This window comes from Oreochromis aureus, linkage group 5, assembly GCF_013358895.1.
Source record: "Oreochromis aureus strain Israel breed Guangdong linkage group 5, ZZ_aureus, whole genome shotgun sequence".
Classification (NCBI taxonomy): Eukaryota; Metazoa; Chordata; class Actinopteri; order Cichliformes; family Cichlidae; genus Oreochromis; species Oreochromis aureus.
Genome location: NC_052946.1, coordinates 11,633,245 through 11,659,496, shown reverse-complemented (window position 1 = coordinate 11,659,496; position 26,252 = coordinate 11,633,245). Strand labels below are relative to the sequence as shown.

At 41.5% G+C, this 26,252-nt stretch overlaps 1 protein-coding gene and 1 long non-coding RNA gene across 6 annotated transcripts; one reads left to right on the top strand and one right to left on the bottom strand.

Annotated features, from left to right (window-relative positions):
• tafa4b (TAFA chemokine like family member 4b) lies at positions 1-25,640 on the bottom strand. 5 transcript variants are annotated; one of them, XM_039612555.1, is made up of 7 exons: positions 25,559-25,640; positions 24,647-24,809; positions 23,623-23,738; positions 14,235-14,390; positions 13,829-13,939; positions 3,150-3,274; positions 1-1,020 (listed from the first exon to the last, which is right to left on the bottom strand). In XM_039612555.1, the coding sequence occupies exons 2-7, from the start codon at positions 24,724-24,726 to the stop codon at positions 1,009-1,011; spliced, it is 600 nt and encodes a 199-aa protein (XP_039468489.1). In that variant the 5' UTR covers positions 24,727-24,809; positions 25,559-25,640; the 3' UTR covers positions 1-1,008. The 5 variants fall into 5 exon arrangements, with proteins under 5 accessions (XP_039468489.1, XP_039468490.1, XP_039468491.1 ...); XM_039612556.1 differs by lacking the exon at positions 25,559-25,640 and adding an exon at positions 24,998-25,159; XM_039612557.1 differs by lacking the exon at positions 13,829-13,939.
• Positions 23,686-26,252, top strand: LOC120440279. Its single transcript, XR_005613134.1, has 3 exons — positions 23,686-23,813; positions 24,801-24,898; positions 26,164-26,252. It is a non-coding gene; the product is annotated as an uncharacterized LOC120440279 (long non-coding RNA).

Genomic DNA, 26,252 nt, shown 5'->3' with positions numbered 1-26,252 from the left:
CTTGTTTGAACATTTATGGTCCTCCTTTCAACAGTCAAAATAAGAGATGTCGCAGTACCGAATAAAACAGATCAAAGATATATAACTCTGAAGGCCGAGCCTGGAAAATTTCTCTGGGCAAAAAAATGAGACGGATGAATCACACTTTAATAGTTCATATTGTACCAAGCTGTATGTAAGTGAAGCTCGACAGTCTGAGCCTTTTTTTTTAAACAAATAACTACTCAGAATGAGTGAGGTGTGATATACATATTTATCTACTTCAAGTGTCAGACATGTTACAAAATGCTCACCTTCAGTTTCATGTGACATCCACAGCAAAAAGATGGGAGATATCTAGAAAAACAAAACATTCCCAAACGGCTTCGACTAGTGCAAATATCTTACATGAATTTTTAATATGTTGTTATGATCCTATTGCAATTCCTAATTAGAACTGCAAAATGACTCCCGCAAAACAGTCTTTGTGGTAGTGACTTGACCCACAAGAGCCGTTTAAATCTAATTTGCTATTTGCTAGTTATAAGCTGCTAACTCTCACGTACCCACCCAGACTGCCGCCAGTGTTTCCAGTATATGTTCAACAGGTCTGAACCGTGTCCAGCAACACTCTCAGCACCGCCTCTAGTTCACATCTTAAGCTCGTCCCAGAAAGCTTTGTTGAAATATATACTTTGAAATGCTTAATTGGAGTTTGAAATCAAACGTTTCTGATTAATCCAAACTGTTCATTATTGGAAAAAAAGAGTCCCCTTATTGTCCACTGGTACCCTGATTGTAGTCCATTGGTCTCAACAACCAGCATATTACATATGCTGTACACGTGGCTCCATGTTGCCAAGTGAACATAGTTTGTGATGAGTACGTTTAATCCCATTATTTTGTGATGGATATCTTGACAGCAGTCCTTTCCTTTCCCGCATCTTACAGTAAATACAATATGTGTGAGTCATCCATCCTTTCCACATGGAAAGCTTCATGTTTCCTCATGGCTCGGTGGCTCTCTTGCTATCGGGTGACCTAAAAAGAAAAAAAAGAGAGATAAGAGAATCAGGGTCGCAGAGACATCTAATCACATGAAGTGCTTCACAGTGGCTGAACAAATGTTTCTATTTGAAAGAGACAATCGGACGTCAGGGGTGAATATTTAAAGTCAAACAATTTCCTTTCTATTTCTGCCTCTGTGTCCTTTTCATTGGACCGAAAGAGCTTGTTGGCAGTCTAGCCGGTGGTCTGATTGCAAGAACCAACAGTGTCTCAACTGGTTAAGATGAATTTCACATGTCTTGGAGCTGCAATGGTTTGTTTACACTTGAACAGAGAGCTGAAGGAGTGTAATTGCAGATGTAAAGAACTTGTTTCTATCAGCAAACCCAGTCCGGTGTGTGTTTATGCTGTACAATGACCAGATATGTTCATGCATAAAATATTAATTCTGCTTGTTCCACTCCTGCAAATAAAGTTACATTAAGTAAGAATGAAAATACAGATCTCATGGTGTGGTGTTTTTGCTGTTTCTTGTTAAATGATGATGCCTCAGTCAGGCAATCTATGCATCTTTCTACAACACACCTACGCTGTGTGGGAGTGAAAGAAAGATTGACATATACTGATCATCATGGTGAATAATATGCTGAGGTGGTGCAAGGAGGTCAGAGGAAGAAAGAGAGACCCAGTGTAAAGAACAGAGCCGCAGAGAAAGTAAGAGAGCAGAGCCGTGTGAGCAGTTGCCAAGGAATCGATGTCTCATTGCAACTATCTACAGTGACATCTGCCACCAAGTCTCCAAGTAACTGCTCGCCAGTCCCGAAGCACCTTGCAAATTCACAATTAATGTCCACTGATGCAGTTAGCTTAAAGGCCTCATCAGACAAGGTAGGAGGGACAAAACGGAGAGGAAGGGAGTGAAGAAGGAGACGGCAGCGTGCAACAAAATAGGGATAATTGCACCTATCAGTCCCAGAGTTGGTGTTAGGCCCAGGGTCATTAATTCCACTGCCTGTGACTGAGCTCGGCAGTGCCTCTGTTCCTCAGTCTACCCCACTCACCAATTTAATTATGACTCTTAATTGTGAAGCCTCTGTGGAAGGCCCCAGCCATAATGCATTCTAATGAATGCGACAGATGTTGTTCTGTTATGCCATCTCTTGAGCAATTAGTCTTATGGCGCCTGCGCCGCTTTCACGTCCAACTGTTTCTCTTTTTATATTTCACCTGTAAATAAACACCTGCTCCATCCCACGGCACGCACTCTGGCGCATGCACACACACAGCCCGGTCGTCAGACCCACAAATTAACTTTCACACTTCAGCAGATTACAAAGGGCCATGAAGGGCCCTCATTTAAATCAATTTATCTCATATGAATAGCATCAGTTTACTCGACATCACATAGCGGTTGTGTGGGGTAGATTGTACAGAGGTCTCGGGTTTACTGTGACGGTTGTTTTTGTTTTTTGCTCTTTTTGATTCGTCTTACCTGAAGAGATACGACTACAGCAGCTTCACAAACAATCACCTGGAGGCCTGCCTGTTGATTAGCGCTGTATTTTCTTTGTAATTTATAATGATCTCTGAAATAAGTGATTAAATTAGACTGCGGTCTTCTGTGGGCATTTTGAAGATCCAAACAATCTCTGTTTACAAGATCATCTTTAATTTGCTTGGTAAGCCCTTCTGAGTTCTTTCTTTTCATATACTGGCGTATACAATATGAACACCAGCAAGAGTCATCAAGTTGAAAGTTTGTTTACCCAACACTAATTAAAGCAAGATGTTTCACAGACAAAAGAAATCAATTGAATTGAAGATCAAGGTCATATCTATCTACATCAAATGTTAGTTAGGTTGGTAATACATGCATTTTTTTGTATTTTATTTTATTTTTTTGGACATCACATGATTCTCGTGGGACTTTTTGATGTGAACACTGATAATTTCACGCGCTTTGTTGTAGCACGCTGATGAAAAGATTTCACAGGCTACGCTATAATTAGAGTTACACACTGCACGTAGGTCACGGTGCACAAGCGCAAAAAACACAGGTAAGAAATCCATGAAAAGGAGAAGCGTTGATCAGTGATTTCACATCAGAGAGAGAGAGCAGGCACATGCAGGTGTAGACGAACAGACGAATGCATTCTTCTTACTTTGGTGGTTTTGACTTTGTTGCCAGTGCTGCAGGACCAACCGGTCAGGTCAGGAAGGACCTTACACTCCTCCCCATCCATACATGGCTGCATTTGACACCACCACTTCTGGGCTACAATGGACGCTGGAGTAGTGAGCGGATGTTCAGAGAGAAAATTAAAGACGGTGGGTTAGTAAATGGATTATATGACATGCAGAGCAAAAGGCTAGAATAAGGCAAATTTACAACACCAACGTGACCAGCACACCACGCAATAATTAACACTGATCACTGGAAACCACCAGAACCATGGACAGCACACTGTGAATAAAAATTACTGGGGTTTTTTTTATTCATAAGTAGAATGAGAAGAGTTGAGAAGTTCCCTCCTGCAACGCTGCTGATGTTCACTTGTTTGTGTTTTTTTTTTTTTTTGCTTCTTGTGCAGATGTGTGCATTTGCATGAGCTGACAGTCACTTCCTGTAATTCAAATGAAATTTCTGCTTATCATTTAATTGCCTTTTGTTACATGCAAAATCAGCAAAACACATTAAGTGAACTGAACCAGCATTATTCATATTGCATAAGACCAAGAGAAAAATAGGATTATGAAGAAGAAATTCTATCAATAAAAAAAAGGCTCATTTATTTAAGACAACACGCTGATTCTGAACTGCTGTATGATTTTTGCAGGTCAAAAAGAGCTCTTTGTACTAAAGCAAACAATTAGAAGCTGTGTTTTATTTCTCGACTGCAATAACTTTTATTCAGTTCAAACTAAGAAAAACTTGGACGGCAGGGTATTCATGCAGGATCACAAAAACAAAACACTTGTGAAGATTTTATATTTGTTATCATCTTATTAAACAATTATAATTGTAATAATTATAATTACCTAAGTTTTGATTAATGGCAGCATCCAGTCAAAGACATAATTGAACCAAATCTAATAACTCATATCATCCCAGCATGATAATGTTTCAAAGAGCTGCCGCTTTAACAGAACTGCTGTCATGGTCTCCGTGTCTGCCCGGCTGTTTTGCTCTCTCTCTCCTTCGCCGCTCCGCCTGGGCGGAGTTCACTGCGGGCTCCCGCCCTTGGCCCACACACCTGTTTGCTATTATGTGTTTGCCATTTGCCAAGGCCGGGATGCAGACCTTCTCGACGCTGGATGATTGTGTGTGAGAGCTTTCCCCTGGACCTTTCCCTTGGATCCTAGGATCCCTGGATTTTCCCCCCACTGTACATATTCTGCACTTGGTGTTTGTAAATAAACTCTGTGTTTGGAACTGAAAACCCGCTCTGCGCTTGAGTCTCCGCTAACGCTTGTGACAACTGCTGTTTTTGGCGTTGGGTTCTTTGTTAGCAACTCCTGGGTCTGTTACAAAGTTGCTTTTCTGTGTTTCAGTGAACAAAGCTTGATGCACCCTTCTTCTCTTATTGTAGTCTCGGGTGAAAACTGATCACGTTAAGGTAAAACGCTTTCCCACCATCATTCCAGCCGTGTTTTGACACTTTTATATGTAGAATAATGGTATGACATCTGACATATTCACTTAGTTCCAGTGCCATGGTTCATATTAATGCAAAACTATCACATGTGGGTGAACAATGACTACACAAGGATTTAGATGAGCAAGCCTGAAGAGTCAACCTGAGTGTACAGAGGAGGTAACATGGTCAATGCCGCACATTCGCTCATATTTGACTGCACATCTAGATACAGTGCGGAATCTATGTTTTTGTGAATGTCATGTTATTATAGTTTTTCAAGCATGTCCTCACACAACTGGAAATGTACCTGATTTTGTAAATATGGTCTTGAGCTACTGGATCCTGTTGCACAGGTAGGAAAGTGGATGCAGTCTGGGCTAAGCTATAGTTTATCCGGTATTAAAAGCTAAAGTTTCCTCCATCTTAGCAGCTGGCACTCAAATCTCACAGCTCATTTGACCCCACCTTCTAGACAAGAGACAGTCTGACAGCTGAGAATAACTCAGTCCCCGCTCTCCTAACTCATCATCTGTCCATCCTTTAGTCTCAAAGGTGAATGCAGAAAGAAAAAAGAATCCCATCTCCCCAACTTCATCATCACTAAGTTGCTGGACTGATGGTGTTTAGAAAGAAATTTTTTTCATATCTGTTGTTTCCAACAAATGAATGAGATAAGCTGGTATTGTGAGGAAAATGGACTTTCAACTGCATAATGCAAAAGAACATGGGCCAATTCTCTCAAGCATTCTGGGAGAAGAAAACAGTGCCACTAAGAGAAAGAGGGAGAGGAGGGTGGGAGGGAGACAAGACTAAATAATAGCTGTTCACCAAGAAAACATCTTTGTAGTGAGGAAATGAGCAGTGAGAGGAACTCGGGGAGGCAGAGCGAAGGGTGCAAAGGAAAGAGGCTGTTTGAGGATGACTATCACTGAGTGTAGTGGTGAAAGGAGCAGATTAAACAAAGAAAACACAGGAAAAGGAGAGTAACAAATTGAGGCGGAGTGGAAATTGGCGAGAAGCAGAAAGCTAACTTGAAGTTGCCCAGTCAACACAACAAAAACCTCTCGCCGCTATGATGAGACGTAATGTTGAACACACTGTTATGATACATGAGCTCAGTGGCAGTAAGCGGTTCTAAAAACCAATGGCTGTGTAATGATTGTTAATGTGGCCATTACAGTGTCAACGACAGTGCTTGTACTGCTAGAGTGTTATATAGAGCTACTAGGCATGGCCTTTGAGTGCTATTATGGAGTTAGTGTTTATTGCACCTTATCTCATGCTATTACTAGGAGGGTGGGGCGTGACACATAAGAACCTGCCTGACAAGTGAGAAAATGGACAGGAGTTTGTACGTGGCCTGTGATGTCATGGATAATTCAAGTACTGGATGACATTCAGACAGCGATCTCAACAGGTCAATGGTAAAAAGATTACAGCGATACTGTGCACCAGTTAGTTCTGAAATTATCTCCACCGGAGCCGTATTTTTCCTCGCTGTACTGATGGAGGAAGTTTAGAGGCCAGTAGGAAGCTTTTAAGGTGCGCAACGGTTTGAATGACTGAAATTCAATATTTACATTTAGAAGATTTAGATAGTCATCTTGAATAGTTCACTAATCCACCTATGTTAACACTACTGACACTCGTGAGCCTCTACAGTAAATGTGAAACCACAGACAGCCACCAGCTAGCTTAACTTAGCACACAGACCAGAAACAGGCTTAAATAGCGACCTGTCAAAAATAATCAACTCCATCCACTATCACTATCAAAACTCTTAAACTGCATGGCATATACATATGCCTTTTATGTACAAAAACAAACAAAACAGAGCATATAAGCAATACATGATGGATTTATGGAAGACTGTGTGCTGTCTTAGCGCTCAGTCACAGAGGCCTAGAGACCTGTCAGCGACCATCTGGCAACCACCAGGAAAAATGTGCATTCCCCAACTGGTTGTCAATAGTAAATGACGGCTGCTGGCAGTCACTCTGAAATAAAAATGCTAAAGCCCCACACAGTTGTCAGTGACCCGCCCTGGTAGCTACTGGTCACCAGAAAAAAGGAAAAATTCAGTTGCTGGAGGTTGTTGGCATTTTCTAATGTGAAATTGGTCACATGAACTGGTGAAAGAGATGTATATGGTGCTGAAATGAAAAGTTCCTTGGCACTGCTATTGTCGCCCAGCAGTTTGCATGGAAGAGGCCAACTTATCTGCAGACACAAACTACTCACCAAGCAGTGGAGAATGTTTTCCTTCGAAGAAAATCTGTGCCTTTTGGGATGTGTTGGTTGCAGCGATAAGGACAACTTTTACTTTGAAGACAAATGGCCTCCGTTTCCAGTTTGCATCACACCGTTTCATTTTAGCTCAGAGAGTAATTGGCAAGTGTTCACAGACAAGTTAGTGTCTTCCATGCAAGCTACAGACAACAAAGGTGGGAATCTGCTGCCATCCAAAGCATTTGCAACGGGCCTTTCAGTGCAGCATCATGTACATCTTTGTGATCCATTTCATGCTAGTGACTGGCAGGAAAACCCGAAAAAATGATCCACAACTAGTCAGGAGGTGCACATTTTCCCCCTCATGATCAGTGGCTGCCAGATGGTCGCTAACAGGTCTCTCGGCCTGTGTGACTGAGCCCTGAGACATAGCGGGCACATAAGAGTATCAGGAAGGACATCAAAATTCTGCGTCGGAGCAATAGGCAGATCCAGCCACTGTGTCGACTCCAAAGGAAATAAGGGAGCAACATTAAGTACCTACTGCTTGCTGCTTCATACCACATGACCCGTGACTCATGTAAAATAGTTGTTCTTTGGTCTCAGTTAAAGTCTCTCTTACAAAACAAAACAAAGTGGAAAAACAATCATCAGCTGAGTTACTTTCAAAATTATTAAGCTATTGTAACAATGACGACTTTCCACTGCGTCTCCACAGTCTTCCCTGTAATTTTTTCACAATAATGTTCAACAAGTACATGTGAAAATGAATCACTGCCAAGTTCGTCAAACAGAAAGCCATTTTTTCAGGGAAAAATGCATTTAACACATGAACTCCCCCTTAGCCTACGTACTCTAATTGCATCAGTCTCATTAAGACTCTACATTTATATTCACAAAAGGTGCCCATGCTAATTAAAAAAAGGTTTGCAGCTCAGGCATACATTTCATCACAGTTACTCGCAGTCGTTATAGAAGCTGCACTCAGAATGCCTTTTAAGTTCTCCTGCAAACTTTCAGCATGGGATCAGCTGAGGGCAAACGTCTAGACAGGGCTTTGTTTAAGGTGCAGGTGATTAGGCAACAGAAGGGACGGGAGCTACAGTATGTTATTCCCCTGGCTCTCATAGTGTCTCCTGGGTTGTCTAAATAAGGTCTGCGGATGTTTTATGCTACGAGGGTGCCTACAGCTTTTGCTCGCCTGCTACTGATCACAACATGTCAATCTAGCACACACCTGGTAAATGTCACTCAGCATTCTGCCAGCTGCAGCTTCAGTTTTTTCATTTTGTGTGTGCAAACAAGCATGTCAGCCGTATGAGCATTCATCCCAGCGCCGCCTCTGTTCACGCCTTCCTCTGCCACTGCTTGCATTGATATTGTAATGTTTGTGACATCAAGTGGACAAAGTTGAAATTGCAGGTCTCCTTCTCCACTGCATAAAAGCAAAAAGATGTTTTGTTCACATCCCTGTGGCACAACGTTGCTCAGTTATTGTATGCAATGCCTTGATTCTTGCCAATTAGCACTTCAAGAATGCATGCTGTGCTCCAGCTTAGCAGGTGAATTAACAAGTGTTGACTGAAAAAAATCCACCACCTGCATTCACCTCGATGCCAAAAATATAAACCTGATTTCTAACACTGCTTTAATTTCTGATTTTTACCAGGTCAACACAATTGAACTCTCAAAAGACAAAAAAAACTGTTATGCATAATCTAAATCATTTCTCTTTCTTTTTCTCGCCACCTCCTCCAGTTTGGGGGACACCAAGGCATTCCTGTGCTAAATGAGAAACACAACCTCGGCAGCATATCCTGGGTCTACCCTGGGGCCTCCCCACAGTTGGACATGCCCAAAACACCTCACCAAGAGGCACTCAGGCAGCGTGCTGGTCAGATGCCCAAACGCCTCAACTGGCTGCTTTGAATGTAGCACCTCTACTCAGGGCCTACCCTCTAAGGGTGAGATATGGTAATGAATATAGTTTAGCTATATTATAGTACATTATTCATTACTCTCCTGACCTTTCCTTTTATGATATACCACAGTAGAAAATGTACATTTTCATCCATACAGCTTTTTTTGGATGGATTGAGCCTTTCCCACCTCATCCTCAGTTCATCAGTGGGCAAAAAATGTATCTGTCACATTGAACGCAAAAAAGTCACCAAGTTCAAAGGCACTTCCCTGACTCCTAACCTTTTCATCTAAAGTAACCAATTAGCCTTTGATATAACAAAACTAATTTAATGACTACCTATCCAATTGTGTAACTCCGCTGTAGTCTGCTTGATGTTAGCCAGGACATCCTATCACACTGTGCACACTCAAGCATGTGTCTGTGGGAGTGTATCCCCATTAATACTTTACAAAGGCACTGCTTGAACTCACATGATGGAGCAGACAGCAGCAGAGGAGGGTTTCTTTGCGTCTGTGTCTGGGTGCTTACACATTTATATGTGCGCACATGTCTATTGAGCACTATAGATGTAATGTGCTTTTCATGTGTCCATCTATACAGTCCCAAATGTGCAGTAAGTGTAAACTATAATGCACAATCAGAGCATTCCTGTGCCCTTGCTCTGAGGTCATCACTATTTAAAGGGAATATGATGTACCTTCATGTACACAAACCCAGACACACCCATAGGCAGTTTGGAGGTGGGCCCAGATATATGAATGCTCCCAGGCTTTGTAACGGTTCCACTCAGTGATCCTGAAGTGCAGAAGCAGTTGGAGAGCGGCATCCATCTCTTTCTACAATGATTTACTAACACACTTTATCTCCATTGCCCCAGCTCGCACATCCATGCCAGCACACCCAGGTATGTGGACAAAAAACAAGAAGAAGCAAAAAACACATCGGTATAACTGTCAGACAAAGACTGCACGCGGTTTATGGTTATGCACATACACCAGAACAGATTGGCAAAATTTCAAAAGCATGACATTAAGGAGCAGATATTATTGTAAACAACAGCAGGTTGATGTGTGCTGAAACACTTAACTAAATTTCTTGGCCCAGCAATGAAACACAGTTTGTCTGTCACCATATCACACAGCGAGCAAAATTCACTCAGCCACCGTTTTTATCAGGTCGCCGTGCTCTCTCTCGTTCCCCACCGCCAAACACACTTTAATGACAGTGACTGTGAAAAGATTTAAAGTCATTTTGTCTGGTACCCAAAAAAATCACTGTAAAAAACTTTCTGCTTTTGTACAGAAGTGTACTCCAGAGAAAGCAGATCAGATGGATGCAGGTCCTACTCTGATGATACAAGTGCAGAGGTTTATTTGTTATGACATATTGTTAAAACTACTGCTTACATCAATAAATTCACACTGTGTGATAGTGTTCACAATTGGGACCTTCACATCTAGTGAATATGGTCAATCTTCAGGTTCAAGGTTCCTTTATTGGTACCTCTAGGCATATTTGTTTTGCAGTCAAAAGAGCAGACAACCCTTCTACCAGACATCAAACACAGACCCTGGACAATATTCACAAACACATGGTGAGAAAAATAAAAGAGAGAGAAGAGAGAGGGCTCCAGGCTTCACTAAAACCCCAACTTCAAACCTTCAGACTAATAAATACAATAAAAAAAGGCCAAGAACCTAAAAACAATATCATAATAAAACACAAATTAAAAATGAATGGAACCGATATTACTTATTCAGATAAAGAATAGCAACATGGGACAAAGCTGTTTCTTTACAGCTTTGTCCTGCATTTAGGGACTGCTAACCTCGCCACATAAGGGGCGGCCGTCAGCATTTATGATGGAACTGGTCATCCTCTGCAGCTGTCTGGTATAAAGAGGCTCTGGGCTAAGCTGCTGTTACAGTTCACAATTTGCAACAGTTTGTTCCTGTCCTTCAAAGATAGATTAGCGTACCGTGACACCAAGGAAAAAGATATTTGTTGACATTTCCATAACATAACTCTGCTACTGCACATGTTTTCTTGACATCGACCTGTGTGTTGTTTGTTTTTTGGATATATAAATATAAAATATATGTGATCCACTCAGAAGTGGACCGGGTGCATTTCTCTTACAGCGTTAGCCCGAAAACAGCTTCACCGCTTGACTTCTATTTTTTTTCCGGTTAACAATTCTACCTTCTGCAAACTCTTCACGCGCAGATTTAGACTTTTCCAAATGACCTTACTTTTTGCAGGACAAACCCTTTATTCTCACACGCCACCAGCGCTAATTCCAACAGAGAAGAAAAAGAAAAGAAGCCAACACAGAAGTGGGTTTCAGGGTTGTTGTGATGAATAGAGTTCACTTGAAAAAGCGTATCCCACCATGCAGTGCAGCAGCCCAGTAATGGGACCTCTCGCCATTAACTCCTCTTTCAGCCAGCATCAATAATGTAACTCCATTTACACTATGGCTTTTCTACAAAGGCTACCTGCTGAGAGGGGTTTGTCTCTTTCCATCAATGCTCAAGCCAAAAAAAAGGGGAGAGAGAAGCACCCGTGGATGTGTGCGCACGCTGAGGTGTGTTTGTGTGCGTAAGAAAACCCCGGATGAGGTGAGATCTTTTGGAACGGTGAACTCAGAGGTCAAGCCTGACTCATGAGATAAGTGCTGCTGAGCACTGGATTTGGAAGTGAGAGGAGGTGAGAGTCCGAGGTGAGATCTGAATAGGAAATTAGAAAGCCTCGTGACCGGTGTGACGGCAGAACCGCGCCGTCTGTGTGTGTGTGTGAGTTGAAAAAGTGATTAAGACCATCAAAAAGAATCCATCACTAACTCTCAATCACACGCAGAGTGCATTAGGTTCTCATTAGTGTCACTCCTTTTAGCAAACGAGACCACGTCTTTGAAGTAAACAAATAAAAGCAAGGAATCAGTGCAGTGCCTGCTTTGAAGGGTTAGCAAGTTTCACGTGATTCCTTGTTTATCCTGGCTTTCATTACAAAGCCAATCATCTTTGCTATGGTTGCCTGGTTTTATCATTATCAAGCAATAGTTCCCATCTTGGAACTCATCAAAGAGGTTAAAAAACAAATCTACTTTTTTATTGGGTGAAAATGGTGCTGAAATGAACCAGCAGGTATGCTTGTTACTAAGTTATTTCAATGGGGAAAGCACCGTCTACTGGTCACACGCAGCAATAGCAACTCAGTGCCTGGAGGTTGGCACAGACTGGCAGTGTGTGGACAGCCCTGACTAGTGAAGGTGGAAAGCGTGCGGGCATTTGCAAAGTCAGATAAAACGAAGACTCAAATGCAAATGGGAAGTTGTATTAAAGCTGATTGAATGTAGCAATAGCACAGCGGTAGGACCAGGAACCAAGTGTCAAAAATAATGTGCATTTTAATAAGACGTTGCTATTTGCCAAACTAAATGACTGAGTAGTTCTTGTTTGTGTGCTGCATTGTCTGTCAATAGACGTCAACAAACAGCGAGCCGGGGTGAATGAGATTTGTGTTGGCTCGTTTTTTACCCTTCTTGATAATTACCATATCATTCATTTACAGCATTAGAGTGATAATGGGGCTAATACGCTATTTTTCATGGAAAATAAAGCAAACACTGTGAAATCTGATCTAGCTCCAAATCTGAGAGAGAGAAAAAAAGAGACATCACTTCAAGTTTGCCCACAGATCTCACATCAAAGACTCTATTTGTGTAGATTCATTACTTATTTGTTTGCAAGTGTGGAATCAGCTTCCAGTCCCCCCTCCCGAGGTGACCTTAACAGTATGAATAACCCTCATGCTTTGGAGAGGTAGCGTCTCCGCTCACGTATTAAACAACTGTGTATTTTCTTCTGGTAGGGGGCTAATACAGTGCGATTGGATGAGGTTGGCTGACACAGTGTGTGTGTGTCTGATCTCAGTGGAGCGTCTGTGGATGATAGGGGTCACTGACACTGCTTGTTTCTTGCTGGGCAGCAGCTCTCGAAGCGGACAAACGGGTGCAACAGAGGTCTATGAAAACGACCCGCAGCTTTCGTCTGTCCATCTTTGCTACTAGCCCCACGCACACACACCCGCACACTCAGCATGTATAAACAGACACATTTGTGTATCTGAGCAAAAGTCTGGATGATTAATTAGCTTGATGTTGTTTTTGATGATATTTTTGTTGTTGTCATTTTTCAGAATACAACATTTTTATTTAACTGTTGACTTGAAAATCATAACCAACATAAGGGTTTGATGTCATGCTTTTATTTGTTTTTAAAAACTCTCCTCTCGCTAATCACCCAAATGTTCTGTCTGAACCCATAAAAACATGCAAAGAAAATACTTTCTCTATCACCATCTGTCAAATACTCGTGCGGCATGACTGGATATGAAATGTTAAGCTGATGTCATATTTTTGATTCTCCTTTCATATGGCATGGCGGAATTAGCAAGGCAAGGAGAAACATTACCGCATTAGTGGCTTTAACTTTTCATGTTATATTATCTCCTTGGGATGCGATGAACCCCAAACCGCTGGTGAAAGAGGGCAGAGATATATCCAGGTTTACTTTAGCACTATAACACATTAAAAATCCTATTACTCAAGACACACTTCAAGGTGCTTTACATCCATTTTCCAGTAAACATCCAATCATAATTTAAGTAAAGACAATGGTGGGAATTCATTCTCAATCTCACTCCTTCTATTATAGGGAAATAAACTGAAAATACATTTTCATGATTTTTAAAGCTCTTGTTTGCGGAAGTAGACGAGCACCGTCGTCAATCCAGCAGCAGTGTGCCATTAAAAAAAAAGTCATTTTCACACAAAATCCAACCTGGCAGCAAATTTAAACTCATCTATTTACGTTTCTAATATCTCCAAAATGAATCTAGTAATGATTTGTTTTAGGTGAGAAGTTTCATGTAGAAACTTTAATGATGCAAGATGATTAAAAACATTTTTGGCCTTCGTGACCCCGCCGGATTCAGCGGCGTGTCAATTATTACAAAAACATGTTGTGCAGCGAAGCACTGTCCAAACCTGCAAAATCTTCATTTGGAATTCCAGTCACGCTCGCAAAGGTTTCCAGCAGATACCAAAAAGATCTGGCAGAAATGGAGAGGCTCTGCTGCAGTGTTGTGGGGGAGATGTCTGCAATATGATGCACAAAACACAGAAACCGAAAGCACACCCGACTTGTTTATGTGTTTCACAAAGCAACAATGCCCAACAAATTCAGGCCTGTGCGCTGTTAGAAGACAGGGCTGTTTTCAGCCCAAACATCCACTCAGGCTGTTGGTCAGTGATCAGCTCCACTAGAATCGCTAATTCTACTTCATTTCAAGAGATTCTTACATCGGGTTTTGTTTTGTATAAATGAGGAACCACTGGAAGAGACGCCTCGCCTGATATACGCACTCACACTAACACTCACACATAGTTTTACCTTCCACACAGGAGGGTCTGGCTCTGGTCGTGCCAGCGACCTGCCCCGGGAAACAGGAACACTTGACGGTTTGAGAGCGCTCCTCAATCTTATTCTTATTACAGCAGCGATGCACCGCCACCACCTCACATGTCCCCTGCTTCACTTGGTATGATGCTGTGAGAGAGAGAGAGAAGGAGGGGAAAAAAGGGTGGGGGGATTATTTGCTTGAAATTCATCGACTGTAAGGGAGATTCTGTTGGTGTTTTGGCGTTTGTTGTTGAAAATAATCGAGTCGAAATTCAAATACATTTGCGCCGCAAATAACAATCAAATACGCGCCAGCTTTCCTGAGGATTAAACAGACCTGCTGAATAATTTACTTTTGTTTAAACTCCTCGATTTATTCCGGTCTCAGTCTTTGATTCATAAGTAAACACTTTTTAGTGATATTTTGCTTTTATTCTCAGCCCAGCGCCCTCATTAACTCTGTCACAGAGGCGACTCTTGTTCTCGTGATGGTGTGCATGGAGAGAAATAAAAAAAGCAAAAAGCAAATGAGAGCAGAAAATGTTGAAAAAATAATCATTTCTTTTTGACTCCTTTCAGACAAAGCACTTGATCTAAGCAGAGACGTGCGCATTTTATTTAGTTAGAGGAAATCGCTGTCACATTTGCATCCGCATTTTTGTTTTTATCATTCTTTCTCCATGCACGTCTGTCTGTGTGTTTGGTTCTGTGCATTTGTGTGTGCTTCTTAAAGTCATGATATATGTGAGGATAATTGTTTGTACCTGACACCGCCAACAAACCAGCCACTTCTAATGTCTCTTATTAGCTTCTCACTTCCCAGCAGGCCTTGGTCTGGTTAATTATAAGACTCTCCGGACAGCAAGCGAACCGGAGGGGTTGTACCGCAAACCCAAAGCTTTCTGCACATGGCAAAATGTGGTATTATGTGTGTGACTGTTTCAGTATTTTTTAGTTGAATTCCTTCTGAACATCTTGCCTCCTCACACATGATTTGTTTTCAGAGTCTTCAGGGACTAAAAGGTGACTGTATCTTCATTTTATGAGTAAGCTCACGAGAGCAGTCATGCATGTATTACTTCTATACTTTAACTTGATCTGTCACATGTACAAGGCAGCAAGGATGACTTGTAAATTATGTTGCATAGTAATGCTTAGAAGTGTGTAATGCTCACTGTCTGTGTTAATGTTACATTCCCCTCAGCACATGAATAAACCCATGAATCCCTTAGGAGAAAGGTTTTTGTGCCTACCTAAAGGAAAATGTGCCAACCAAAACTGTTGGGTACAATGTTTAGTGAATCTAAGCTTTGCTTATGGCTTCTGAATGGATTCCAGCTGCCTTATCTTCCCTCTCAAAGCTTGTTGTGCACTCTTGAGAGTCTCTGGGACCGTTTCCTGAGCACAGCAAACCCTGCTGGCGACATTACTACCTATAAGCCTCTTTACAGCCCTGGAAAAACCTTGGTTATACTGTACCATAAGCCCAGATTTCATTTATGTACGTGACTATACCCAGACTCCAAAACTTTTCATGGTAAGCTGAATGGGCTTTGCAGGCAGACACAAAAGTGTGCACAAGCACACACACTCATACAGCGCACACACTCAGCAGAGGGTTCCATTTCTGCAGGCCATGGCCCCTCTCATCCTTTCTGATTTAAAGTTTGTTTGTTCTCTTCTCCAGAGAGCCCCATCAATGATCCCTGGCTCTCCGAGGGCGCCCCTCCGCTATCATCCCTCCACTTTCATTTCCCTCACTCCTCTGTCTCGGGCTCTCCTGAGGCTGGAGCAGCTGCCGGATTACACCCGTGCACTGCACATGCACTCACTGACACACACAAACATATATATAGGCTCTGTGTAATGAAAAAAATCAAGAAAAGATCAAACTCAGCACAAGTTAACTGGACAAGAACTACACATTAAGTCATAATTACAACAGCAATAATCACAACTGAAGCTCAAAGTAACAGCGTAAAAATAGGAAAATCGAATTCAAGTGCAATGAAGCTTGATTTTTTTTTTTATCCCTTATTGTATAGCCTCTACAAAATAAATAAGAAATTATTCTGCTGCTGTTGCAGAACTGTAACTGAGTAAGACTGCTCAATCTGCTGGCCCTATCTCAGGAAAAAGGCAGCTTGTTAGCACGAGAGAGGAAAGAGAGGAAGAGAGTCAAGCAGGAGGAGGGAAAGCAGTGTCACAGGCAGCAGAGAGAACAAAGAGCAGCTCGCCTTCCGCTGGCATAATGAGGTCAGGAGGTGCACTGGCCTTCTCTCTTTATTGCCTATATCAGGACTGGGCAGAAGATGTTTACGTTTGAAAACTTTAAAGCTTTGAGGGTATGTTTGAGCAGTGGATGATAAACCCATCCCAGCTTCATTTATGCACATTCTTTTTGTCTGTCCGTGGCGCGTACCCTAATTAAAATCTCAACGAAGTGTAAATGGATGCAAATGAGGCAAATTCAGGCTGATGTAAGGTATGAGAACAGCCCACATCCTTCTCTTAATGTGATTTCCATTATTTAAAGAAGACAGGAGACAGAAAGCCTCTGCTGGGTTTTCTTAGAGTATATGCAGCTTAATGAAGAAGAAGAAAAAAAAGAGACCAAGGTGCTCTTCAAGTAAATGCTCTAAGAGGCTTTCTTTCATAGACAGTTTAAAGGACACTCTAAACAACTTCAGAGTATTTTAGATGTTGCCACTGTCGCGTTCATCGAGGAGCAACACAACACACTGCATACCGAAACCCATCTTCGCTTAGACTGCCTGTGGTTTGTTGATGTGAAACTCAGAAAATCTATGGAGACATTATGTGGCTAAAATAAAAAAAACAACAGTTTTTATATAATGGTGAAGGGATTTGCTTCAATAGGAGCAAAAACTGAAAAACTGTCCAGTGTTTAGGTCTAAAATAGCCTTTAAATATCCATTAAACTGTAAGTAAATTAAAAAGAATGCAATGAGCAGAAAAGAAAAATCTTTGTTATGTTATTTTCCTTGAATCAGTGAGAACCTACCTGCCCTTATATTGTTTTTCTTTAGTGGTTGATGAGCTGCTGGTTTTTTGCGTTTAATAATTTATTTATTTATTTTTTGAAATTACTTGAATCTAACTAGGAGGAAACAGTTAAAATAATAAACTAATTTCTGGAAAATATTATACAAGATGAGCTGATTCACTGATAAGTTTGTAAGCATGTATGATAGTCGGCAGTTAGATCTGGCTGTGGTTATACCCTCCAGCATCAAAATGTTTCAGTCAGTAAAAGGTTTGGGAGCCATACAGCAGGCAAGTAGTACAATCCACTAATCAGAAAGCAGTTCAATCCCTGGCTCCTGCAGTCTGTATGTGAAGTGCTCTAGGTCAAGACACTGAACTTTAGCACCTCTAATGAATCAATAAGTGGGGGTCATAGGAAAAGGTTCTATCAAAAAAATCTTTTTTAAAAGTATGCATCCTTTGGTGCTCTGAGTGGTCAATAGGACTAGAAAAGTGCTATATAAATCCATCCAAACTGTGCTGGAGGAATCAACTCAACATCGCCCACTCTTGTTGCCCAGAAACAACAGAGTAAAGCTTTTATTTGGTATCACTGCAAACACTCTCATTCTCACTCTCTCTTAGTGTAATGTTAATCATACAGTGTGCCTATCTAGTCTTTGTGGTGAGTAATATCAATAAATGAGGACAGAGCATTTAACTTGGAGTGTTTATGTGCATGTGTGAGCACAGTAAGTGTGATAGTGTAGTTTAACGTGCTGATTTGGATTAAGTTTGGTGGGATTTGGGTAAAATAAAATGTTTGCTTTTTATAGACGCAAATACAATTTTCATGCACAATGGGTCTAATCCAGTGGACTGCAGCAACATGTCAAAAGAAGCCCAGTTCAACCAGAAAACCACTGGCTTGCAACACCAGTGAAAGTGAGTTTATGAGCATATGCACACGCAGTCTCTGGGTCTGAAAAGTGAGGCAGGTGCTGGTGCTTTAATCAGAATCAGAATACTTTATCAATCCTACAGGATATTACTTGATCATAGTTGCTCCAAGACAGCAATAACAGTAACAAAGTAAACAAAATTAAATAATACAACATATTAGAAAGCTGCAACATAGTCAGTTTGGGCTACTTCACTGCTGGCAAATACTGACTGTATATAAATGATGTCACCCGCCAAAATTCTAGACTCTGCATTTTGAAGGTACGATGTTAATATGGTTAACATGTTAGCTTCAAAATGCAGTGTTAATTTTGCTGACTAATAATTTTCTCCATAGTTTTCATCAATGACCTCTTTTTCCTGACGAAAACAAGACGATACTGAAACAAAAAACTAATAACTAAACTACTAGACGATATCCAATCAGAACTAATTAAGTTTTGTAAAAAAGGCGGGACAAGTTTGGAAGCGAGCCAGTCAGAATTAATCTCCTTCTGCAATAAGATTAGATGCGCACACTTTGATCTCCACAGAGTGGAGTTCCAATGCTCCCTGTTTCTCATAAAAACGTGACAAAATGTCAGCGATTGGGAGGAAAAGAAGAGTAGACACATGGACAGATTTAACATTTGATGTCAAGGAAAATACGTATAGCAAACTTCAGATTTACTCCACTGTATCGCATGATATTTAGGATTTGCCTCAATTATGACTAAAACTATCAATGAAAATTTGCTGTCAAAATCAACACTGATTTTGTGTTAACCATATTTAGATCAGAGGGTGAAGTGAGAAGTTATCAAACCTAGCAAGTGTGATTAGCAAGTTGAACTGCAGATTCATGTATCTGCTAATTAGCATTTTATTTATCTTTAGTTATCTTAATTAGCGTTAAGTAACAAACTAATAGAATACTAGCATTTGACTCACCAAGACTGAAGCACAAGTTTTTTTGGATGGTTTGGCAGAAACTTCCATTAAAAATGCCCCAGATGGTACCAAACATGATCAAGAGGATCAGAATAGTAAGTGGGATTGGTGAAGCCTAAACAGGCTTGTGTTGCCACACCTGTCAGTCAAAATCTGCATTTGAGTCATCTGAGTTAAAAAATCAACACGGCACAGTCAGTATGCTCAAAACCAGTGTTTAGTTTTCTGCTTCTGAACGCTATCAATTTGAGCCCTTTAACATAGTACTCTACGGGGATTGACACGCTTTTGGAGCCGACCTCAAGTGGCCAGTTTAGGAACTGCATTTTTTAGTATTTCTGCGGTTTTCCCTACGGTGGCCCTGAGAGCCCAAACTGGTGTTTTAAGAAAACACCAGCAATAAGAAAAACGCTGCAAAAGCGCACAAAACACAACGGAAATAGGAAAAACGAAAACAGAAATAGGAAAAAACAGATTTCCAAAAGCACAAGGGAAGTGTTTCTGGGGAGACAATAACCCGACGGACCAGTTGCAGGAACCAAAATATGCTAAGAATTGCACTGGGAGACAGAAGTGGAGGATCTATTGGTTTTGTGAGGAAAGATAAGATGAGAGGTAAGTGTGTTAGCCTAACTATTAGCCTAAAAATCCATCATCAGTATTATATGAATCATGAGATTAAAACACACTTACCTAGCATATTTTGGTTCCTGCAACTGGTCCGTAGCTCACATTTGGGCATTTCATGTACAGTTTCATCCACATAATGCTTCCAACGTGTCACCAAAAATCTTATTACAATATTTAATCTGGTTAGAGTTCAACAAAAAGTCTACCATACACCCTGTTTTCACAAGGCTGAATCTGACAGCCACTCGTAGTGCGAGCTATTCAGTGAAACCAAATATAGTGCATCCTGATGTAAAAGTAAAAAAAATGAAACTTTAATTGTTTGATTCTTCTTTCATATATAAAAACCTACGCTGTCTCACAGGACTGAAAGCGACAGTACAACAGTTGTGTAGGAAGTCATGTAGTTCACCTGCACCCTACAGTCAAGCCTGCTGCTGTGCAACTAACTGCACAAAAAAAAACGTATCGTCCTTTTAGAGCATCGTCACTTCATTTCTGTTCCCTTTGTTCCTCACCTATTGCTCCATATCACCGGTGGCATGTGGATATGTGCACAAATGGATACATGTGTTTCTCTGCCTTCATTATCATCAAATTCTTTTGGTGCTGTCCTGTGTTGCCTAACTTGTTAGCTTGCAGTTGCTTGCTTTGAGTTTTACCACTAAAAGTAACATTTTCAGAAGATAGTTTGAGAAGAAATGAAGCAAAGTTGAACCAAAAAAAAGGAGTCTGATGATCAGAACAGTAGCAGTAAGAGTATTAACAACTGAAGCTCAACTGTGAGCCCTCAGAATTGAGCCCTTGCCCTCCCCATTCAGCCTCTGTTCAGAGCTCTGCTGCTTCTCACCCTTTATCTGCTTAAGATCCATGTGGTGAGCAGCCAGCTTCCAGCTATATACATACAATAACAGTGTATCTAATGTCACAGTGTTGCCTTTAAATCATTCTGTTATGGCCATCTTGGTTAAATAGAGCCCGGTGAGATGAAAAGACTTGGCAAGGCTAAACGCTTCTATTCCTGCGAAGGGGAGAGAGCCAGGCGGCCGACAAACGGAGCTCCCTTGAACTGATGGGTTAGCGAGGCGATTGATGTATTCTGACAGACACTGGCAAGCAGCAGCATTGTACAATTTATCAAAAAAAAAAAAACAGTGTCTATCCCTTGTCAATATCTGACAAGCATGCACATTGCTATAAAAGGCCAGGTATCTAGCAAATCTGTCAGAGGCGGCAATGCCAGTTTAGCAAAGACATACTGACTGTCTCTGGTAGAGCGCACAGGTCAAGTTTTAAGTTTCTGCAGAGCAAGCTCACAAGACCAGGTCTCACAACCTCTCCTTTACAAAATATACTCAAAACTCGTATTTTTTAAATTTCCATGTCCTCCTATTTTCCGCTTTCTGAGCCCACTCTTTAACCTTCTTTGCCCCATCTCCTCTCTACTCTGGGCCTGCACCACCCATCAATCCTTCTTACAGGATCAATGTTGCACAAGTCCACACCAGGCCCAACACAGATTTATGTTAAATATCACAACAGGTGCTTCTGTGGAACAAAAGTATCCCCAATAAATCCTACTCCTTTGACCTTGCCTGCTATGTTTTTTGAGGAGGCATCTTAGAAACAGCCTGAAGGGGAGGCAAAAACAGGCAGCATTCTCAAATAGATGGACATGCAGATGTGGCGTAATGTTTGTTTAAGTCTAACAGAGACAGTTTAAAGCTAAAAGGAGGCTCCTGGCATGAACAGGGTGGGCAAAGAAGAGCCATCAACACGCTATAAATTGATTTATGATGGGGTTGCCAGATTAGTAACTGTTCCACGAGAACAAAATGTGTGGTTTGCCAACCACCCTCTAATCTCTGTAAACAGATATCTGCATATCAGGCAATAGCTGATGGGTTCCCAGATTAAGTGTGCTATAACAAGCTGTGATAAGAGTGTATGGAAATATATCAGTTCTGCAAGGCAGTGATTGAATTTAATCTCAAATAATCTAATTTCAAGCATTCAACCGAGAAAAGAAAAGAGAATTTCAGATATTTTTGCGAAGCACTGCTGTATGAGCACAGACAATGACTTTATCATTGAGAAAGGCTGATGTTTCAACAGTACGTGACACTGGTATGTCTTGGATTACATTTACTGCTCCTGTAATGCAGTTTATGAATTTCTCTATTTGCCTTTTTTTTTTAAAAAAGAAAGAAAGAAAGAAAAAGAAAAAATGGTGTGTGTCGAAAGGAATAGCATTTAAAAGTGGAGCTGTGTTCAAGTACGTGTTGCTACACAGCTTTGTTCTGCTCATGAGGGGGCAGACTGCGAAATGAGCTGTGAAGGCAAGACTTACGCTAGATGATCTTTCTCTTGTGCTGAGTGTGTCTTACAGGTGTGCAAAGAAGACGGCTACTATCCATGCCAAATTATTCATCTGCACTTTGTGCTGTTAACCTGAGCTACAGGGATTATGTTCTTCCTTTCCTCTAAAAAACTCTTAGTCATGTTATGTCTGCTTGATTGAAAAAAATACTGATTGCCTGAGAGCCAACAACACTGGCTGAATGAGCTTAACATACAAGAGTATTTTTTGACCTATAGAGCCACCATGTGGAACCAAATGGTACAACCGCAAGGAACAAGCAAATGTCTGAATGATCAGGAAAACAAAACAGCAGTAAAACTGCCTCTGGAAAATCTTTACAGCCATCATAACACACGTCCAATTATTCCTCAGCCTCGGCATTATGAGTGTCATGTTGTATTCACCACTGAAAAGTCCTAAACTTCCAGCAATTAGAGGAAACCCTCAAATAAAAAGCACGAGTCAGTTTCAGAGGAAGACATCTTGTTTTACCGCGAGAGAGAAACTAAGAAGGGGGCAGGCACCGATGCTGACCTTCACAACACACAAGGCCTGCAATTAGTAGTGTCCCTGCCGTAAGCAGGCAGCCTCCTCTCTGTCTAAAGGAAACTAATGCCATCAGTCAGTGAACAGACTGGATGCTGGTAGCATTTTCTGTGGCATATAAAGGTCACCTTGCAAAACGCGAGCAGCGATAGTGAAGAAACTGAGATAATTAAAGAAATTGTCATAATTAAGAGCGAGGAAGAGGTGACAGGGGAGGTTGCCGCCAACAAGTTGTAGCACAAGATGCTGTGACTCAGCACAACTGTCCCCGTTGTCAGCCTCAATGAAATTTTAATAAGACTGTGTTGGTCATTTTTTTTTTTTTTTGGCTTAGGGTGGCTTGTCTCCATGACTTATGGAAATTAAAGCTAGAGTAGAGATGTAGCTCGCAGGCCTGAATTAAGTCAGCGCTTGCCATGGTCTCTATCTTCTTCTTCTGAGGAATAAGTTAAGTGGGGGCTGCAGAGTTGTGCATATTAATGTGAGCATTGACAATTATAAGCCTGAGGATTAGAAGTCATGAGCCGACGGGTCTCTTCAGCGTGAGGCATGCACCCTGTTTTATGGCACTGCGAACACTAAACCACTAAGAGGCCTCTTGAGAACCGCAGCGTTGGCCCCGAATTGCTGCATGTCTGCACTCTGAATAGATCAGATCTCACCCACACTGATCTATTTGTGTTGACAGCCCCTGACAGCTTAAGTGCCATTTGTATCTGTACGGGCTGGATCACTCAAATAGAGACGTATTTGCATCCAAGACTAAAACGAGGTCTTGTCTAGATTACATTCTGTCATGCTGGGAAACGGAGCAAATTGTGCCCGCTCGTCCCCCTCCTCCAGGACGTGGATGGCTCAGTCAGCGACAGGCTCAGGGAACATGTGTTACACCTCTGAAGTGACAGTGTAATTAACCTCTCTTGGTGTTGGAAGGGGAGCTTGGATCGAGACCTGGTGTACCTGTCGGTCCCCGATGGTTACGGTTGCCAGCAGACACTGGGTCAACGTAGAGCATCACCAAGGCAACAAGGAAGGCCACCTGCCAAGGCCAAGCTGACCTCCCCCTCAGTTTCATCCTGAGAGAGAGAGAGGGAATGGAGCAAGAAGAGGCACAAATGGAAGAGAAGAGGATGAAAAGGTCATCGTGAGAGGTCAGAACCTGTACCTAAAACAAGAAGAAAAAAAAACAGGAGGCAACAGCAGAGCACACAAAAAATATTGGTTTTTCCAAGAAGCAGAAACTATGTGAGAGGTAACTGTCAAAGGTCAAAGGAAGCAATGAGAAGCTTGAGAACAGACTAGGCCTGCAAAAAAATTCCTTCCTACATACTATAGGAAGGCTTAGATAGAAACTGCAGGACCTGTGCGCTAAAAGCACTCTGTTAGTGTAAAGTTTTCAAATTTTCTTCTTGCAGCTGCAAATTACAAAAGGGCTGACTTTACAAGAGTTAGAGCAGAGGAAACATGTCTAACCCAGAAACAGTAATACATGGTAAGAGGCTGATGATTGGGCTTTTTTTCTGCTGTTGCTTCTTGATTGGCTGGTTAAGGCTGTTAAACATGTCCAAAAAAGCCAAAGGTGAATTGTTTCAATTTCTTGTATTCTTTTTTGTGATAAACAACCCAAATCTAAAAGATAAGCTTTTAACTTCATATATGACAAAATAAAGAGGCAGGTTTTCACATCTGAGCTGCTATATTGAGTGAACTTTGGCATTTTTGCTGGAAAAAATTAAGTTATTCATTTATCTAATCTACTTATTAATTATTTATCAGTTAATTTAAAGAACTGAAATTAATTTAAAGAAAAGAAATGAAACCATCTCACCATGTTACCTTGAATTGTAGGAACTTGTCAAGTCATATAATTACTCTGTTTTATTGTTAAAACAATGACTTAGTTAACAAAAACCACAGAGCAGTAATTAGTTGCAGCACGAGATGTGTTTCACTTGCCAGTACGTGATGCGGGACGCCATCTCACCTGATGGTCATCTGTCTCCTTTGGTCTCGCTTCCACTGTGTGGCTTCTTTATGAACAGCGGCTACAGGCCATGGCTGCATTCACTCACACCACCTCAAATCACCTCCTCCTTTTCTTCTTCCTCCTGCTTCCACCTTTTCCTCACCTCAAACAGAAGAAGGCTCTGGAGAAAGGAGGTACAAAGACACGCTCAGTCAGAGAGGCCAGGCTGCCCTGGAGTTCCTCAGTGGCCTCGGATGGCCTTGCATGAAGGTCTACACACACAAACAAGCATACACCCGCACACACAGGGGGTGGAGATGTGAAGGCCCAGATTCTGTCAGATCCATTGTTTACAATAGGTTCACCTACCCCCAGGCTGAATGTGATCCCCACTCTAGACATCACACGTCTCTCCCCTTCTCCCTCACAAACCCTCACACTCTGTCATGTGCGTAAATACACCAATGGAAAAACGCAAAACGTGTGTGTGTAAGACACTAAAAATTAAACTGGGTCGAAAATAGGTCTGCGTAACAGAAACATGCCAAATAAAGCAGTCTAAAACATTTGCTTGCAACAAATCAGATGATCACACAAGCCATGAACACAAGCTGTTTCTCTCTCTCTCTCTACACACACACACACACACACACACACACACACACACACAGAGCACATTTACACAGTGTTTGCTAAGTAAATTCAAAGCCTATCTAAAGACAGCAAGAGAGACCCCTCTAATTACAGCTGAGTGACAGCTACTGATGCATGTTGCTGTCTGCACACTCTCATACCCACACACTGAGTAAATTACCATCCCACCATAAGAGTGTGTCAACACACCTCTCTTTACAAAGGGACAAACTCTGCAATCTAAATGAAAGACAACAGATTCACATTAATAACAAAATGTTCTCCCCCTCCTCGAACCTTCATTATTCATCATAACTCATTGATATGCAGCTCAGTCCGCTAACATGCTGAGAAACTTCCCGAGTAGATAGGAGCTCCCGCCACACCTGCAGCCATCTATGTAGTACCACTGCCCCCTAGTGGGGAAGAAGCAAACAGCAAAGGGCACGAATCTCAGGAAAACAGGAGGCTGCTTTGGCGAGAGTGAGAAAGTAGCTGGGCAGTGAAAGCGAGCAAAAGATCATGTGAATGAGTTATTATTACTGAATTATCATTGAAAGCAGCAGCAGCATGGGTTAGAGAGAAGACGGCAGATACACACAAACAGATATTGTTTGTGTGTTTTAAATTTATATTTGTATCACAGTATGCATATGTATGTGTGTCTTTAGGTTTTTTTTTCTTTCTAGTACAGTATCCAAGTTGTGTGCACTGTGTGGAGGGATCAGGCACGCTGCATGATTGTACGATTGCATGCAAGACTATTTCACATTCCTTTTTAAAGGCTGGGTTATGGCACGCATTTTTATCAGCTTTGTTCTCTGATACACTCATTAAGAGAGCACAGTTGTGCATGTGTATATGTATGAATGTGTGTTTTTGTGTGTGTGTGTGTTCTCCAGATGCAGCCCACTGGGACTCAGTGAAATATGCCATCAGTAACAGCAATATTGTCACCTTTATTGTGTCTCACACAGACCACAGATTGTAG

Coding starts and splice junctions, on each gene's coding strand:
- tafa4b (XM_039612555.1), bottom strand. CDS start 24,726: ATGCAGCCATGGCCTGTAGCCGCTGTTCATAAAGAAGCCACACAGTGG. Junction 13,940..14,234: donor CAGACCCTCCTGTGTGGAAG/GTAAAACTATGT, acceptor ATCATATTGCAG/ACATCTCCCCCACAACACTG. Junction 3,275..13,828: donor TCCAAATGAAGATTTTGCAG/GTTTGGACAGTG, acceptor TCACTACTCCAG/CGTCCATTGTAGCCCAGAAG.